The sequence below is a fragment of the Urocitellus parryii genome, chromosome 15, assembly GCF_045843805.1.
Source record: "Urocitellus parryii isolate mUroPar1 chromosome 15, mUroPar1.hap1, whole genome shotgun sequence".
Taxonomy (NCBI): Eukaryota; Metazoa; Chordata; class Mammalia; order Rodentia; family Sciuridae; genus Urocitellus; species Urocitellus parryii.
In genome coordinates, this window is record NC_135545.1 from 21055448 (window position 1) to 21076204 (window position 20757).

Sequence of the window (20757 nt, forward strand, 5' to 3'; positions counted from 1 at the left end):
ATACAAAAACTTGTAAAGTATCCTTTGAATCTTGCTACTCATGTCTACATGTCTCTGAGAGGCATTTTTTGTTTTAAATAGAAGTAGCGATGACTATAAATTAACCTTAACCTTAAAGGATTAGGAATGAGACAGATTGCATGTGAAACACTTAATTTTCATAATTTTGGGAAAAAAAGTATGAGAGGGCAAGTTAAATGAGGTGTATGCACAAGTATTTAAAGATGAAATATACTGATGTCCATACTTTGAAACTTTTCTATATGCTTGATTTTTTTCACTTTCGGTATGTGTGAAGATTTATATAATATTCAGAAGGGGGCAGAGAAATATGAAAAGGACTCCATATTTTTAATCCTTCTCTTATAAAATCTTTGTAAAGGAAAAAATAAGTTCTATATTTCTTATTTTAGACAAGTAATAGACTCCAATCTCCATCTTAAATCACGAAAAAAGGGAGATAAAACAATAAGACATTGCTAATTTAAAGTAGGAAGCTAGAATAGGCAAAAAAAAAAAAAACTAACATCAAATCCCTTTTTCCTCCTCAGAAGTAGTCTCACATCATTCTCTACCTTTACCTAACATGCTAAATAAATAAAGAACCAGAAGTGCTGAAATGGGAAACAAAGAGAAAGGCTTTTATATTGCCATTACTATCTGAGTTTATCTGGGACAAAGACTTAATTCTTTTTTTTAATTTAAGAAATGATGAAATCCAAAGATTTTGACACCACCTATTGAATACCTCCTCTATAACTAAGCCTTATGCCATATACTGCAGGGATCAAATATAACATGCATGTTTTTTCGGTTTGTTTGTTTTGTTTTTAATTTGCAATCCACTGGCTTGAAGAATTCCTGTGTTTTCACCTTTAAAATTAAGAAAATGAAGGAATATTAAATTCAGCCATGGGTTATTTGCATATGGAAAGATATTCTCTCAATACTAAAGCAAAGAATAATATTTTTTTTCAAAGTAGCTTCTTAATCTAAAGAAAGTGTTCAAGTTAAATTAAAAAATAAAAACATTCCTGAAAGACGAACTTTCTACAGTTTTATGGGGAAAGGAATGCTCATTAAAAATTTAAATGTATTTACTGTATGAAATCAAAAGCAATAATCTTCTTTCTAAATGATCATGACAAAATACTTTATAACTTCAATCAATGAAATAAGGGGACAAAGACTTAATTTTTAATGTATATAAAATCTAGACAATATGATGGCATATTCCTTTTTTACAACTCTAGTATACCAAGGAACTTATATAATCAGAAGATGCTAATAAAATAATCCATTATGCTCTTTATAAATTATGAGTTATAAGAAAATATTAGAAATAACCTATAGATAAAAAGATTAGAAAATATCATTAGAAATAACCTATAGATAAAAAGATTGGCCTAAATAAAAACACTTATAATTTTTTAAGTCAACTGAACAAATTATTCAAAGAAACAGATGAAGCTAGCATTCCATCTGATTTCTTCAATTAAACTTTTTAACAGTAAGAGTGCAAAGGATAAACATAGTAAGGGGAATTTGTTTTAGGGAACTCTTCAACTATAAACATGTAACTTAAGACCTGTCAGTTATTATAGCATCTTTTTATTCATTCATAACTTATCTTTTCCTCTAGAATAAAATGACATGGGAATTCAAAATAAAAAAGCTTAACTATTACATAAAAACACATTAGTCAAACCCTGAAAGAAATAACTCCAAAGTGCCTAATTCAGTTAACTTTACATGAACTTACAGATAATTTTATCTCCTTTTTATTTCCACAACTGATAAATATTCCTGTTATAAATTAAAAGGAGAAATCTTTTAGAAAAACTGATGAGTTTATAACATACTTAAGCTTTGATTATTCATGCCAGTTTTTACTTAAATTGCACCATAATCCTTAGGTTTTGAGACTTCAATTTAGATTGTATACTTTATTTCTAAAGTATATTGTAGAAAAAGTAAACTTTTTGTGTGTTTTCTTAGAGTTGTGATTTTGGTCACAGATCCCTACAAGAAACTGAGAAAAGTACCCATATGTTCCATATAGTTTCAACAAGTGGCTTCTCATAGAATTCTCCAGGTTAATAGTTTCTGTAAAGCGGTTTTATAAGAGTGAAAAACAGGAATCCTGGTTCTAAAGCCACCAAATATTTAAAATCCTCAAAATTATCTTTAAGTCAACTGACTTAAAAAATGAATAAAATGATGGGAAACCCTCACCAATTTGGTCATAAATTCAATATGAATTAGCAAAAAGTAACAATTCAATTTGCTTAGATCCTACATTTTTCTAAGTCATACACTGATACTCACTCGCATCCATCTTTAGTATATTAGAACTAGGACTTTTCAATCTCAAAACAAGCATGAGCACTCAGCTCTCAAACACTGCAATTCTAGCAATATTTACACCTTTGTCCATACACAGCACCCTTTGTGCTTGAAAGCTTTATTGCATGTTGCTCTTATTTTTCAAAAATGAATGGGAAAAAACTCAAGGTGCAGGTAGTATAGTTTTCAGACTTAATAAAGTTCAGAAAAAAATGAAAAATCATAAGTTATATCAGAAGCCAAATCCTTAGCCTCAATCAAATATTCACTGGACTTAAGATGATCATGAGAAAATGAACCAAACAAAGCACATTGTTACTAGACATAGATCATCATCAAAGATTATATTCCACATAGTAAGTTGTAAATTTAGAGGGCTTTTTAATAACAGTTTAAAGTCTTGGAGGGGGGTAGAATTCCCCTATTAATATGTAAGTTTGCCTTTTATTTTCAGAAATGCATTAAGTATTAGTTTGGCTGCTTCCAAAAACCTGACACAAAGGCTTAGGGACTCCTAGAAGTAATAACTTCTAATTTTAAGTTAAAAATCATTAGGTCTTTAAATCAAGGAGGGAAATATTATAGTTTGGCCTTAGTGACACAAATATATACAAAGAACTAACAAGCTAAAGGTAATAAAACATTTAAAAACAAAGGGAGAGAACTGGCTTCTCTTCAAAATTGAGTAAATTTACCTTTTTCCTTTTCTTACTTCAATCTTTCTATAATTGAGCATGTATTCATTTCACACTCAAAATAAAAATCTTAAAACCTAATTCAGATTTTGTTTCAAAACTCATCCTTACAACTATTCAACTCGATTTTTTTTTTGCCACTTTTAACATACCTTTGCAAACCATGTACAAAAAGCCCACACAATTAAACAAACAAAAAAATACAAGAATTTGAAGAATGACAGAGAAGAGAGATTTGGGTATGAATCCTCCCAGTTGCCCCTAAGACTTTCATCAATAACTGTAGAAATTCCAACAACAACAACAAAAGTGTGTGATATCTTCAGAAAGAAGGGGAAGAAAAAAAAGTACAAAAAGAAGGCCTTATCCAAACACTAACTAAAAACTTTGTAGTCAAAAACTAAAACGTAATTTTCAAATTTACCTCACACTGAAGAATGAAGCCATTATCATAAGCACTTTTTTAAAGTTTTAAAAATATGCAGATCAATTATTCAGATTATACATAAGAAAATAAATTTTATATATGCATACCTGTTTTAGGTATTCATGAGAAATAGACTATAAACCATAGTACTGTAAGAGTTTGGTGCTTTTGAGAGTCATTTTCCCTCAAACATATATTTCTCCCCACCCCCATCTTTTGCATGCATGCTCAAATACATGTATACATCCTAGCTAACTAATAGGAAAAAGGAATTCCAAAAAGAGCAATCTCAGACCTTCACTTGACTCTAACTATTCAGGTGTGTTTCTTGGATATTTCCCACTATAGACACAGACTGTAAACTCGAGTAAACTGATTATTACTCTTCTTCTCAAAATTATATTTTCTGTCCAGGTTCCTTCAGAAAATAATAAATGTCAAGTATATAGTTTATGATCCCTCTCTAAAAACTCACATGAAGTGTTTCTGAATTTTTATGTCTCAATTTAAAGCTACTCTTTCCAAAATTAAGCACTTGGAAAAAATAAAATACTTTTCTATATTTTAAGTTTGTTTCACGTAATTTCATAAATATCTTTACTACTTAAAATCATTTTAGGATGATTTAAAGGAAGCAAGACAGTTCTACAACTCACATACATACAATTTATGATTATAAACAATATCTAAATACAGATGATTTGAATATGCCCAGTATCACAAGCACTATTTCATTTAATATCCAGAAGTCAACACACAGTAAAGAGACTTCTTTCCTGTGGGACATATTCAAAAGAAATCATCTGTAGTGCATTAAAAGTGACCATAAATTCTTTGTTACAACTCCTATTGACAGGTGGAGATTATTTCCCCACGTTGTGTACATGTGTGTGCATGCGTGTGTATGTGGTTTTTGTTTTTTGTTTTGTTTTGTACTGGGGATTGAAGCCAAGGGCATTCTACCACTGACCTACATCCCCAATCCTTTTTTTTTTTTAAGAAAGTGTCACACTAAGTAGCTTACTTAGGGCCTCACTAAATTGCTGAGGCCCTTGAAACATGCAATCCTCTTGTCTCAGCCTCTTAGTCACTGGAGTTACATGTGTGGGCCACTGTGCCAAGTTTGGACTGGCTTTTAAGTCTCTTAGACCAACACAATGTAGTCTTGCAGCTTCCATTCTTGCTGCCCTGAGATCACCATGAACAGTAAGCTGGATAAACAGCACAAAGACAGACAGGCTCAGCTAATACCCAGCATTAGCCACAGACTTGGGAGTAAGGCCATTTTTAACAACCCTGATGATCCAGCTACCAAATGGCTACAGCCAAATAAGTGAGCCTAGACAACACTACCAGAGAAGGAACACAGGTAAGCCCAGCTCAATGCACAACACGGCATCAGGCACAAATAAAGTTTTTTTTTTTTAAGACACTATATACTTACAATAATATGGCCATTATTTATTAAGAAAAAAATTATCACCAAATTATATTTGGTGACCCTTAAAAGTTTGACACATGACACAATGAACTTTATGTGACTAGAAAGTTAATTATCTGAGGACAATCTCCAACATACAGCATCAAATGAACAGTACACAGTCCAATTTCATTTTTGTCCGAAAGGATGGGAATAAATAAATCTAAACATGTGGATGAATACACACACACATATACCTACCGTATGCAAACAATTTCTGAAAAGATTCATGATAAACTTGTAAAAAATGGTTGCTTCCAGAAAAGGAAAATGAAAACTGAACAAACGTAGAAAGAAACCATATCATTTGCACCCTTTTATGCCTTTTTTTAATACCTTTATTTTGTTTATTTATTTTTATGTGGTGCTGAGGATCGAACCCAGTGCCCCACACATGCTAGGAAGTTCTCTACCACTGAGCCACAACCCCAACACCCCCCCTTTTTTTAAAGGTATATAATTATTTATTAACAGAAAAGGCCTACAGACTCACTTCTTCTTGGACACAACCTACGGTGTTGGCCATGTGACCAGTTGTGTTAGTTTGCTGGCCTTGGATACAAAGTCCCAAAATTGGCACAGCCCCCTATGGGTCCTAATCTTCCTCAGTTGCTCCAAGTCCTCCTGGGGCTTACTATCGAGACCATTGGCCAGAACCTGGTTGAATTTTCCATTCTTTACAGCCTTCTCTCTGTTCAAGAACCAGTCTAGGATTTTGTACTGTCGTGGATTATACATAATGGTGATCACACGTTCAACCTCACCAACAATGAATTCTCCAGCCTCTTGGTGAAGTCTGTTTTCCTCAACACCACATGAGCATATCTTCGTTCCACACCCTTAATGACAGTGATGGCAAAGGCTATTTCCTGCTGCCCATCAATGTTTATGTTGCGTACTGGCAAACTGTGCTGGAACTTCTCAGGAATCACTAGAGACATTGTAGCAGCAGAGCTGCAGAGTGTAGGCCTCCTGTGGAAGCTTAAATTTTGAAATACAAAAGTATTGCCTAATTTTTAAAAATTTGCTTAACTCTTACATTAATATACAATCATATATACAATCATTTTTTAAGTTTTTTAATGTTTTTTTAGTTGTTGATGGATCTTTATTTATTTATATGCGGTACTGAGAATCAACCCAGCACCTCACACATGCCAGGCAAGTGCTCTACCACTGAGCTACAACCCCAGCCCAGTCATTTTTCTCTCTTAAATATAAAGCTAAAGTATTTCCAAACAGAATACTAATTAAATTCATTTCAAAATAACTGGAAGTGGATGATAGATAGGACGGGATGTTAAATGAAAGTCCAGAAAAAAAACATGAGTTGACAATTATTGAAGTTGAGAATCACTCTGTCACCTTTTGTTTGAAATTTTTCATAACAAAAAGTTACTTAAAAATATTCATATAATGCTGTAACAATAATGCTCAGAAAGTCAATTCCAAACCATGACAAAAAAACAAGCATAAATATAGAATATTCATGAATATTTACAAAACATACGCATTTTTGTTTATGTATGTGTTATTAATAATACCTGAGGGCTGGGGTTGTGGCTCAGTGGCAGAGTGCTTGCCTCACACATGTCAGGCACTGAGTTCAATCCTCAGCAACACATAAAAGTAAATAAACAAAATAAAGATATTGTGTATAACTAAAAAAAAATTTTTTTTAATAATAATAATACTTGAATGCCAGGCTGGATAGTTTCTAGACATAACCTCATTTGATGTTCACTACAACCCTGTGAGTTACATGGCATCATCATTTTACAAAGAAAATAAAACACTTGGTTATAAATGCCCAAGGTTACAAAGTTAATAAATGAGAGAATTCAAATGTAGCATATATCTTTAAGACATTAAAAATGACTATACATTAAGATTTAAGCAAAAAAAAATTTAATTAGGCAATACATTTCTTTCAAAATTTAAGATATATAAAAGGGTACAAATGATACATGGTTTCTTCTTACATATGTTCAGTTCCCACTGACTTGAAATCCCATGTTCTTTGAGAAAGAATTAAAAATTAAAAATAATCCACAAACAGAATAATCAACCAACCACTAGTGAACAAACAATGGGATACACACTCACATTTTAATGAGAAAATGTGTTTAGATTTTACTATACCTTATCTGAGTTAAGGGGAAAAAATTTTATAAGAACCAGTATTAAGTATTAGCTCTAAAATAGTGTTGAACAAATTCTCATCTGTTAAGCTCAAAAACTTCCTTTTAATCTGTTATTATCAAATAAACAAATACTATAAATTTCTTGGTTCACCACCATTTTAGAATTTGATTTAATTTTATGGAAGAGATTTTTCTGGGCAGGTCCTGTGGTCCTAGACCATTTTCACTCATACTTTTCTATAAATACTTTTACTTCCTATTATATGTTTTAAAAAAAAAATCAAAATTATTTCTGAAGCCTAGATTATACATTACTTGTCCCTTAAATAAAAGAATCCTTTAAAATTGTACAAACAAGCATATACACCACTAGCAAAAGAATAAATTTTTTATTTCATATATTTTTGCTCTCCCTTGTTATATTGATATATATCCATAAAAAAAGCAAGCTTAGCTACACAATTGTATTTCAGACTGGGCTAACACCAAGAGTCAAAGAAGAATTAAAAATAACATGCTTTTAAAAATAGTATGTGAGACATGCTTAGGAATGGCTCTAGCCTCTCAACTCCCTCTGTATTTGCTTCATATCTCTGCAAGCAGCACAAAATTATTGTGATTTCTCTGTTTAGCACCTGACTATAAATCCCTCCATGGCAGATTCTTTCAACTCCAAAAAGCACAATACTAAAATGGGGAAGGAACTCAGTTAGTGTTTGAGGAATTAAAACAATGTAAATATATCAGAAGAATCCCACAATGCTCCCAAATAACAATTTCCTGGCTCTCAAAAGAATGGAAACACTTTGGTTTTAATTTTTGAACATAATAAATTGATGAGTTCACTGGCCATTTAGATTCTATCAATATTGATAGACTATGTACATGATCCATCTGTACATGAATAAATATAAAGTAAACAGAAAGTCTATTCCATAAGCCATATCAGAAGTAATTAAAGGAAGAAGCAAATGTAAATTGAAAAAAATAATTTTAATTGTTAGTGTACAGATAAGGTATGATATTAAGATGTATTTAGGCAAATATGGAAGGCTTCAGAATGTGAGATAGGGTCACATGAACCTGCTCTTACTTCTTACCTGTCACTGTTCACCAGGATTGTATACTGCTAAAATCATTTTTAAACTAAAATAGTAGGTTAAAAAAACTATATATTTCATCTTCATTTATCCAAGCACTCATTAAGTGCCTATTTTGTGCCAAACACAAAGAGAAGGAACTGTGGATAATACGATAAAAACATGTGCATTTTATTCTTAAAGAACTCTCTTAATAGGCACAAAAAACAACCAGAAGCAGGTTATTACTTACATATTTATGTAAGCTGGTATCTGTTCTAATAGATCCTTTTCTAATTTCCTAACCCCTTGCCAAAACTGACAGAAGTTCACATTAATAAAATGTCCCTTGAGAATTATTTTTAAAATGAATAGCTTTAGCCAAATTTTCAAGAGAAAAGCATTCTTTGGCCAAGGACTTGCATTTCACATTTAACCTGAACTGAATGTATAATGAAAAACGAATAGTCCATTTATGGAAATGTTGACAGACTTACACCACCATGGATGCAACTACAATGCTGCATTTATTGAAAATTAATGAAATCCTGAATTTTTATTTATAAAATGGATATCATTAGTTTTAGATTATTTTCTGCAAGCCAATAGTCAAAATTTAATAAGATGATGTGTACAGATTGCACTGATTTTTACTCTTATCCACTGCTTGCAGACCATGTGCATTTATACCAAAAAACATTTGATATACACTAACTATAAATTATTTCCTTGGAGATCTCTCAGGCATGAAGAAAAAGCCTCTTAAAATAAATTTAAAATATTATATGCTTGATGGTGTATAACCGAAGGTTTAATCTCACTACTAAAGGGGCAGTTACCATGATTTTGCAATAACCCTGCAGACAATAATCAAGACAGCTCCTGTTGTTCTCTCAGTAAAATCTTCGTAAACACAGCATGGATATATTGTAATTTGATATCTGTAAGATCAACAGCTATATCTCATGACAACTCAAAATATAAGATTTTATTCACTATTAAATTGAGCATTTTCCTCAGAAGAAAAAGGAAATATGTTATTTACCAAACATTGTCCTGTTAACTATACATTAACACATTAATAGATATGCTTTCTTTCTCTCTAAAAAAGTGCAATCCATAAAACAAGTTCTGAAATATAGAAAATTCGATTTTCAAACTTTCAAAAAATTTATCTGTGCCATATTTCCATCATTATTTTAAAACAACTGATCCCAATTATTTTTCTACTAGCAATACAGAAAATACTCAGAGCTCTCTGTGACAAGTTACGTTCAAATATGACTAAGTTTATACTTCATGATATTAATATTATTCTAACATTTTTTAAAATGGAGAAACACAAATGTAACAATTTCAAGAAATCAGGGAATATGTAATTCAGAAAAGGATAAAAAATATACAAATTAATATCAAAGCTACTCAAAATGGAGATAACTAAAAGAATTCAATTACTGATCTCACAGACACACAAAACCAGTACGCACATTTTTTAAATACAAGTAGGTGACCCAACAGTATTTCAGAAATATAATAAAACCATCTTTCACTCACCAATGCTGGATTTTCTCTTGGCAGTTAGTGACCACCTGTCATAAAAACAGATAACTATTCATGAAAAAACAGAGCTATGCAAAGAGTAACAAAAATAGTCTATCAGAAAACTAGAACAGTAGCTTTACAGATTTAATAGCATTTCAGCATACATTTTTATTTGTCAAATGCACAGAGATGTGAATGTTAGTTTTTAAGCAGTTCACTTTATCATAACCCTCTAATGCAGGCTGATAACTGCAGAACAAATTACAGCTTTCCAATTCATACTTTGGTACAAAACTCGCTTCATAACTATTAGGTGACATATGATATAAGATAACTTGTATTTTGTACAATCTACAGACCTGTTTTCACTGTTACATATTTTGTAGAATACGCAAATGTTATAAATAACTAGAAACCAATGTAACATCCACATTTCATCAGTAAAAAAAAAGAAAAAAGAAAAAAATGACAGTAGTGAAAATATTTTATTTTGTCAGTATATCTCCAAATGTTTTCACCTGTAATTTTTATTCTGATGCATTAAAAATGAGTTCAGTGATATTTTTCTACTACATTTCAAGAAGAAATACTTGGGATAAAGAGTTGCTCTGAACAGCTCATTCTTTCCCCAGTGAATTATGATAAAATTTTAAGCACTTCACAGCCAGTTTAAACTAGGTTTATAATACTAAAACCATGGAATTAAGAACAAATGTTATTTTTTTCCTTTGAGATATTGTAACAGATTCTCAAAATGCTCAAAAACAAAAACCCTAATGAGGATAGGAAAAATATAAATTTTAAAATACCACTATTTTTGAATCACACTTTTAAAATTAATATTATTTTTACAGATTGATAATCACCTAATTTTAAATCACCCATTAATAAAAATTTTAAATAGAAATCTAGCATACCACAGCACCATTTTAGAGACAGAGAAACTAAGGAATAAAAGCCAAAATGCTAAGGTCACGTGAAAAAGACAGCAGTTATGATTTGGTTTGCAACCCACTGCTCTAGTTTAGTTCTAAATACCAATATTGGCTGTGTTCAATGTTGCATCCAAAAATCACGAGATTTTTTTTTTACTTGTCACTAAATTCCTCTATTATAACATTTAATTCCTGAAATAAATGTCCTTCTTTGGTACATTTTAAATACTAAGGCAGTAATCCTGTACCAAAATACATGCTGTAATCAGATACCCAACCATACTACACATTAACTCAGCATAAAAAGTCCGTTTTAGAATGAAGATCTCTTAGTAAGTATCAATCACATAGCAACACTTAATAACAGTGGTACTATATAATAGAGTACTGACTTTACATCTGGAAAAGCCAAGCTAAAACTACATCAATCTATTTCACTGTTTCTGATTTGGCAGTAATTATAAAGTAGACAAACAGAATTAAATGTAAATTTAAAAAAGAAAAAATCTTTAAGAAATTCATTTTATAAAGTTCCTATTTAACAGCCCCATTAAAAGATGAGACCCAAAACAGTCAGGATGTTTTCCAATACCAATGCATGTGTTTCCAAGCATGAAGTGAGCCAAAAGCACAAAAAGAAAAGCCCTGCAAACCATAAGAGCAGAATGTTCATTAACCTCTACATGATAATCCTTTCATAGCTGCATATTAACTAGTTACATATTCATAATCATTTACATTATTTAAAGGACCTTCGATGAAATTTTCTAGGCTATATCCATTAGTGACGGTGTTAAAGGTTATAGAAGATAGTCTACTTAATGTTTCCAGGAAGCCTTTTTAATTAGTAAATATGTAAATTTGGCACATATGCATTTTATGTTTAAAAACAAGTCTCTGGTAGGATGGCATGTATTCTTGCCATCACTCCCCACACACACAGTCTATTTTCCACTTTGTTCTAGCCATCCTTTCCTCTACTCCCCTGATCCCTTTTCTTTCCTAAAATAGTCTCCCTAGGAACAGATACTCAAGGGTAGACCAACAAAAATCCATTTCATTAGTTTACAAGAGAAACTTTCAATATCAAAATATTGCTTTATATTTAAAGTATTTATTGGTTGTCTTTAAAGTATTTATTAGATGTCTTTAACATCAGAGCCACTGCATTAATGCAGACCACAGATGTAATATTTTAGAAATTAGAAAGAAGGGGAACAAAAAAAGACAGATATGAAAATAAATTAATAACCTTCTGATGGTGTGTCTACTATTATATTTTTATACAATTTATGGTCTACCAATTTTCAAAAAGTATTTAAACTCTACAGTTGCACTTATATTCTGAGATGATTTTAACCTGCCAAAGAAAATTTTAGGAAAAATTATATGATTCAAAGTTGAATGTACCTGGGTTTAAAAAACAAAACAAAACACCTTCTTTATTTATCTGTGAAGTAAATTCCAATATATCTTGCTTCTTCTGACAGAGAATTCAGAGTAACTCTTTTAATTATTAAATGAAGTGACCACAAGATAGTGATTCTGGTTCTATCAACAATTGTTGAAAAACAAAGCAAAAAAACAGAAAACATTTCGTTGCTCTGTCTACTTCCACAAAACAAAGATAGCTATAAAGGAACAATACTAGTTTTGTTTTAAAGATAATTCTATAAAAATTTTCAAATATTATTCTTTTTTTTTAAAAAGTTTCTGCATCATTTTTATAAAAAATAATTTGATTAATAGGCTTATACTATTAAAATAATTGACCTAGGAAATTCTTCAATATAATGATTGTAAGTCAAGAATTTGTAAATAAAATATGTACTTATGTAGTACTACAGCAATAAGTATCCATGATAAAGAAACAAAACTGTGGCCCGATTTACCACTTTTTAAAATACAAACTATCATCAGATTTACCACTTTTTAAAATACAAACTATCATTGGAAGTACTTATCAACAATAAAGTAGCTACAAAATTATATGGTATATTTTCTTTACATCTCCAAAGTGTCCTTTTAAGATTTAGAAGAATGATGGTATATCCCAAGACTTCAAATGATAAATATCAAGCTGCAAACATTTCAATGAGTTAGGTTTAACCTCTTTCTAAAGAGAAGAAGCCTGAATTCAAGATAAAGTAGTTTATCCAATATTATACAACTGTCCAAAAACTGGTAGGAGATGAAAATCAGTTTTAAAACCAGATCTTTAAAATCTCAAAGCCCATACCCCTTTGTATTGGACTGTTTCCAATCCTGACAAAACTTACTGAGTAAAAGAAAGGCAGTTGTTTACATCTATAATCTTTCTTAAAACATTGATTGCTGCTACTGTTTCTCCTCCACTTCCTCCTTATATAACTAACACTCAAATATAAAGAAGACACTCTCAATAATGTCAGTAAAAGCCAATAAGCTTAAAGTCACCAATTCACTAGTAGAAATCCTTATTTCTTCTGGCCTTTCAACCAAATAAGTAAATATACAAATACCATGTGTGCCCAAGGGGAGAAAGGGAGGAAGGGAGGGGGAATATATGAATATATGTGTTTGGGGGCGGAGAGCTGGGAAGTAATAAGCTAACCTCATAATCACTCTGACATATAATCACAGTTTTAACAATTTGTAATAATTAAGGGAGTTAGATGCCCATAATGACCATGATGAACAATCTACCCAAACAACCTATTTTTCTGTACATCAGGGTCCAGCTAGTATATTGTTACAAAGGGTTAAAATGATATTTGATAAAGGGCTGGGGTTCTGGCTCAGCAGTAGAGCACTCTTTGATCCTCAGCACCGCATAAAAATAAATAAATAAAAACAAAGGTATTGTGTCCAACTACAATTTAAATAAATAGATAAAAATTATATTTGATAAATTGTGTCCAACTACAACTAAAATAAATAAGGATTATATTTGATAAATTGTAAGATCGATAAATTATAGAGACAACAGAAATAATAATTTTTTACTGTTTTTCCCCATAAATTGCTTTTTCAAAATTATTTTATAAAGGAATGAATGAATGATTTAACATGCAATAAGAACTCTTGCACTTATATTTGTACTATTTATTTTGGTAAGAGACCACAAGGGGGCATCAACCTATGAGTTTTCCAAGTTAAATACAGTGCCACATAAAAACTAGACTGAAGGAGAAAGTCAAAAAAGGTAAGTATGTTTCTTGATTTTTGATATTTTTCTCAAAAAATATTTCACTTCACTTCTAAAACTTTCCTTACTTTACTGCAATTTCAAATTCTTCCTATATGGGTTAATGTATAATATAGCAATTTGGAAAATGTACTCATCAAAGCTGTCTAAATTTATATGATTTGCTTCTCTTATTAGACTTTAGTTTCAAGAAAACCATTTCAATGTTAAAAAAAAAATTACATTCTAAATATACTGGAAAGAAAAACTGCTACCAAAAACTAAGTCCAATTACATGAGGCCACATCTTTAAGCACTTAAATGCTATTTTAAAATTTAGCCAGGATAAAATCAAAATGATCATTTTAATCCTGATTTTTGTTTTAGCTCATTTTCTCCTCACCTAAAGCATTCTCAGTATTCTGACCTGGTCTATACAAATATTGGACTATGTCTAAAGTGCTTTGGTACTGTACATTTCATTCCTTTGTAGATTTTACCTACAAATTAGGTTTTTTTTTTTTTAGTATTTATTACTACTAATCCCAAGTGTCCTAATTACATACAGTTTTCTCCTACTAGAAATGTTTGAGATGAGTAACAATTACATTCAGTGTTAGATAACTCAAAAGTCTGGGTTTATTTAAATTAGGTATCAGGAACTTCTAACTGTACTGATTAAAAGCTCTATGAGGTAGAGGCCATGTCTACTTTATTCAACAATATTCACCTAACATATAAGCATATGGTCTGAGGAAATGTTTTTCTCAGTTTATAAAATAATGCACACAAACTAACAAACCATCTGAAACAGATGCACCAGTTCTTCCTAACTTTCCTTTCAGTACTTCCTTCTAAGCATTTCTATGGTTTACAATTAACAAACACTGACTAAGAAAAAACTTTAAGCTTCTCACACAGATTAGGACAAAAATATACCTGTGGAACATTCAAAGAAAACAAGCAATTCATTAAAGAGTAAATACAAATAGAAAAATGGAGGCGGGTATCTTAACTAGCAACAAAAAAGTAAAATTAAACCAATCTTTAAAATACCATTTTGACTACTTAAAACAGCAAATTTTCATTTAAGACTAAGTAAAATGAAATCAAAAACTAAGAGCCACATTGTAAGACAATAGTAAAATAAAGAAACCAAAAACTAAGAGCCACATGTGGTAGTATATAATTCCAGTTACCAGGAAAGTGAAAAAGAGGATCCCAAGTTCAAGGACAGCCTGAGCTGTGGAATTGTAGGCACACTGGATATAGGTGGAGGAGATAGGTCACTGGAATTGTACCCTCAGAAACTATATCTGGTTGCTGGGGGCTGCCATGAACTGAGAAGCTTTCCTTCACCATACTCTTCCACAAGGATGTTCTGCCTCACCTCAGATCCAAAGCAATGGAGTTAACCAACATAAACTAAAACCTTTGAAAGAGTGGATACAAAATAAAGCTTTCCTCCTCTACCACTGCTTTTCTCAGGTGTTGTCACAGCAACGAAAAGCTAACACAAAGGCAGTTAAGAATTGTCAAGGGCTGGCGTTGTGGCTCAGTGGTAGCCTGGGTTTGATCCTTAGCACCACATACAATCAAATAAAGGTATTCTGTCCAACTATAACTAAAAAATAAATATTTAAAAAAATTGTCAAAGGAACAAGGATAAAAGAAGCTAAAGATTCAGAGAGGAGAAATGGAGAATTAGCTAATAATCTGAGAATGCTTTTTTTCTTGGACAACTGTGGGCATAGGTAAGAAGCTAAGATTACATTGGACCCTAAGCAACAACATCTGGGAGACAGAAACAAGCAGAACCTTGTATAGTCTGACAAAGCTATAGAAACAAAGTAAGAGGTATGAGTGGTCTTAACCATACAGTTGGTTTCAGAATTTAATGTCAAAGGATTTAAAGCTACGAAGGATAAAAAGTTAAACTAAAAAACTGAAAAGCAGAGCTTAGGATGAAGCAAAAATAAGGAGTTCAAAAGTCTGCCAGAGAAGGTGTCCTTGGTGAACAAATATAGGTTCTTAGAAGAAAGCCCTTGAGCAGCCAAGAGTAGCAGATCTCTGAGTGAAACAACCGCTCGGTCTTTACTCCATTCAGTGGCTGCTGGGATTAAGGTGAGGAGCTCATGCTCTCTCTACCTAGCAGAAGGCAAGGAAGATAGCACCTTCAGAAGCATATATCAGTCCCAGCATTTAATAAAAACTCACCAGGATTCCAAGATGCTAAGGATCACAAGACTAAATAGCAAAAGGAATAAAGAAAAAAACTAATAGAAAACAGAACGATACACATACAATCTAGATACCAGAGTTAAACTAGGACATTAAAATAACCGTGATTCATATTTTCAAGAAAACACAGGAAATGATGAAATACATGAAAAGAAAGCAAATTCCACTGAAAATCAAAATAAAAGATTCTACAACTGAAGTATCTAAAAACATTTTAATAAATATTGTTAAAAGGAGATTAAATATGGCGCAAATCACAATCTTTTACCTTGTTGGTAGGTCAATAGAAAATATCCAAATTAAAGCCCAGAGTCTCCCCTGGTTAAAAAATAATAATAAAAAATTTAGAATAAACACATAGCACATTTATTAAAGTATATATAAAGTGTAGAACAAACAAATAAATTAACAGGAAGAAATAACAATAAGGGTTGTCTGATTAATCCAAAGGCCGGCAAAATAAATCGAAAAAAAAAATTAAAATAAAAATAGGAAGAACATTTAAAAAGTGAAATAGAATCACAACGAGATACCACTTTTCTAGTAACATGAGTACCTAGGCTAATAAAATTCATACAGACAGAAAAAGTAGAATTGGGGTTGCCAAGGAATAGTGGAGGGAAAAAGGAGTCATTAATTTAATACTGAGGTTTAGTTCTGCAAGACAAAAAGAAGACCTGGAGATGGATGGCGATTATGATTGATCAACAATGTGAATATAATTAATGTCACTGAGCTTACATTTAGATTGTTAAATGGTTCAATTTTGTTATATATATTTTACTATGATTTTTAAAACAAAATGTCAAATAGAAAAGTGAAAAAATTGATTATTATCCATAATTGACTAATAAAAGGAAAAGATGTTGACTGTACACTAAAACCACAACTACATGGTATTTATAAGAGATACACTTTGAACACAAATAAATTGAAGTTAAATGAGAAAAACTAATAATAGATCATGAAAAAAAGAAAGAAAAAAAAATAAGTTGGTGCACACTAGTATCCAACACAACAGAGATTTGAAGGCAAGTGTCATTAAGAGACAAAAAGCATTAAAATGGTAAAAAAAAAAAAAATCAACTGACTAGGAAATTATTACAATCCTAAATTTGTCCCATATTCATGGACTAAAAAACCTGATATTGTAAACATGTCAGTAGTTCTCCCCAAACTGATCTTTAGATTCAAAGTACTCCAAGCAAAACCCCAGCAGGTTATTTTGTAAATACAGAAAAGCTGGTCCTAAAATATATACAAAAAAAGAAAAAGATAGTATTATATGTCAAGATCATTGTACGGTCATGTGTAACTAATTAAAACAAATAAAAAGAGAGAAAAAAAGAAATTGATAGTGGGTATATGAAAAAAAGAAAAAGATAAAGAATAGGTAATTTTGAAGAACAAAGCTGAAGAATTTTACTACCAGATAATGAGAGCTATTAAAATAAGAAATGTGATACTAGTTTACATATAGGGAAATAATCCAATGAAAAAGAACAGAGAAATAGCTACATATACAAGATTATAATTTGGGAAAAAGACATACTCCATGTACATTATGTTGGCTGCTGAAAGGAAAGCCTCTTTGAAGAAGAGTAACATCATCTACAGGCTATACAATTTTCCAATACAATGTTGGACACCCAATCAAAAGTTACAAGGTACAAAGCAATCTATAAAAACAAGAATAGCTGACAAGAAACCAAGAGGAAAAAAAAATACACATTACAAAATAGAGCCTCGTTTGATTTCCATATTGCAGTAATAATGTTCCTATAGTTTGGATATGAAATATCCCCCCAAAGGCCCATGTTTTAAAGGATTAGTCCCCACCTTGGTGCTAGAAGGTGGTAGGAAACTTTTAAGAGATGAGACCTAGTAGAAAGTCTTCCAGACACTGGGAGCATGCCCTTGGAGAAAATCACAGAATAAATATCTCTTCCTCTTTCCTTCACCATTGTCAGGTAAATGTCCTCCTCTGCCATGAGCTCCTGTCACATACACTGGGCTGCCACAGATAATAATAGGGCTAATCAATCATGGATTGAAGCTTCTAAAACTATGAGTAAAAATAATCCTTTTCTTTTTATAAGTGGATTTATCTTGGGTATTTTATTGTAGTAACAGAATGCTAACTAAAGCCAGTAAATCTTTATGATTACTACATTCATAAAAATAGAAGAAAGGCTAAAAATGTCAGACAGGGAAGTTAAGTTTTAGAATTTCAAAACATAAAATTTTAGAATTCAAAACATAAATTCTGAAATAAAATACACAACTAGTGTGATTAAGAAGTCAACAGATACACTAGAACAGTAAATTAGTAAACAGAAGAATATATGTCAATAGAAACCACCCAAAGTGGCATACAGAGCAAAAGGAAGATAGAAAACACAGAAAAGACAGAAATAAAAGTAGTGACAAAATATCTAATGTGTACCCAGAATACCAAAAATAGAAGAGAGATTGACAAAAAAAATAATAATATATGAAGAATAGATAAGAATTTTCAAATTTGGACAAAAGACATCAAATTACAAATTCAAGAAACTACATACTCAAAACAGGCTACAAAAGACAAAGAAAACCATATGGAGGCCTATCATAATAGAACACCTGAACACCAAAGAGAGATACCAAAGCAGGCAAAGGGGGTAAATGCACTAGAGTAACTACTCTAGGAAGAAAATAATAAGACCTGTATAAGACTCCAAAAAAAAAAAAAAAAATGACGTAAGTCAAAAGATAAGGTAATGGCATCTTTAAAATACTTAAGGTGTGTGTGTTGGGATGGGGGGGGCTGCTAGTTCAGAATTCAGTTAAAATGAAAATTGAATACTTAAAACAATAATAATTCTAATATCTTTGAGGTTAAAAATACAATAGACAAGTGAAGGAGGAATGCTTAATGAAAAACAATTGAACAATTATTTGAATAATTTCAGAACTGGAAAATTTAAAGTAGACCATAAGTAAAGAATCCATACTGTAATCTCCAGAGTAATAACTAAAAGGAAAATAAATTTTAATTATCAAGCTAATAGTATTTAAAAGATATTTACTAGCTGGGCATGGTGGTGCATGCCTGTAATCCCAGCAATTTTCGAGGCTGAGAAAGAAGGATCACATCTTTGAGATGTGATCAACAATTCAGGGAGAATCTGTCTTGAAATAAAAAATAAAAAGGATCGGGGATGTAACTCAGTTGATGTGGTACTGGGGATTAATGCCCAGTTTTTAAAAAGTAATTACTAACATAAAAGATAAAAATTGTGACAAATGGAAAACATGGCAAAATGAGTAAACTGCAACTAAGTAATAAATGAGATGATTTAATATCTAAATAAATAGATACAAGCTTACAGATTAGAATTGCAAAATAAAAAGCACAATGAGGTAACACCAGGATGCTTACAATTAAAAAGACTAGCAACATAGTAATATTTACTGAAACTTCTGGCATATTATTTTTCAAGTAGAGTCCAAATTAAGATGGTGATCCTTAAGACGGAATATACAGATTATATAAGTAGAAATGACAAAAAAAAATTAGTGGGGGCTGGGGTTGTGGCTCAGTGGTAGAATGCTTGCCTAGCATGTGTGAGGCACCTGGTTCAATTCTCAGTACTTCATATAAAATAAAATAAAGGTCCATTAACAACTAAAAAAATATTTTAAAAGAGAAAAAGAAAATTAGTGGTGTTATATTCTTAGTCCATTCAGGATGATTTAATAGAATACCATGAAATGTGTGGTTTACAATGGAAAAAAAAAAACGTATTTCTTACAATTCTGAAGGCGAAATCTAAGATCGGAGTATCAAGAAACTCAATGTCTGGTGGTTCATAAATGGCACTTTTTTTGTATATTCATATGATGATAGGGGCAAGGCAGCTCCCTGGGCCTCTTTGACAAGTGCTCTGATCCCATTATTGAGATCCCTGCCCTCATAACCTAATCCTCTCCCAAAGACCCTACCATATAACACTATAATATTGGTGAATAGATTTCAACATATAAATAGCATGTGGTGAGGAATTATACACAAACTTTCAGACCACAGCAAGAAGAGATGGACACTATTCTGGTTTGAATGTTGCCCTGGATTGGGATCAGAATGTATAACAAGTAGATTAGGGAAAAAGATGGCAAATTTTAGTTCAAGAGATGGAGCTACCTGTGGACTATCCAAGAAAACTTGCCCAACAAGCAAGAGCCATGGGCACAATGGAGTATATGAGGACATGTAGAGTAAGAAGAGTTGACAACCAATGATGGAAATACAGGAATTATTAAAACACTTAAGGAAGAAATTAAAGAGAATAAGTCAAATCAGATACAAATGTAGGAGAACCAGAAAAAAAGCAAAATTATAAAAGCTCCTAGAGAAGAATTTACCTGGGAGCAAATTTCAGAGGTCAAAAAAAGGCAGAAATGCAAAAGAGTATAGAAAGTTTCACAAGAAAGAGGATAATAACCTTAGGTAGAGTAATTTCAATGAAAAAAGATGAATGCAGAAACTAGTTCATAAAAGATTGAGAAGCAAAGAATTAGGAGGAGAACAATTATCACACTATATTGTTTCCTATTAATATGTTTCATTTACAAGTCAAGTTTCTTGAGGGTAGAAAAGATACCCCACATATTTCCAGATTTAGGATAGTATCTGGCATATAACTTAGTTTTGTCTTTCTTT

General features: G+C 31.5%; 1 protein-coding gene and 1 pseudogene across 2 annotated transcripts in view; both read right to left on the reverse strand.

The window, feature by feature from the left end:
• Uri1 (URI1 prefoldin like chaperone) overlaps positions 1-20757 on the reverse strand; it is a 67485-nt gene that overhangs the window by 31533 nt on the left and 15195 nt on the right. Inside the window, exon 2 of one of the 2 annotated variants that reach the window (XM_026391231.2) lies at positions 9726-9760. The exons of the other annotated variant lie outside the window; for it this stretch is intronic. Within the exon in view, the coding sequence (XP_026247016.2) occupies positions 9726-9760 (35 nt within the window). The remainder of the gene's footprint in view (positions 1-9725; positions 9761-20757) is intronic. 2 annotated transcript variants of the gene reach the window in all.
• On the reverse strand, positions 5430-5889 carry LOC113184467 (small ribosomal subunit protein uS13 pseudogene; annotated as a pseudogene).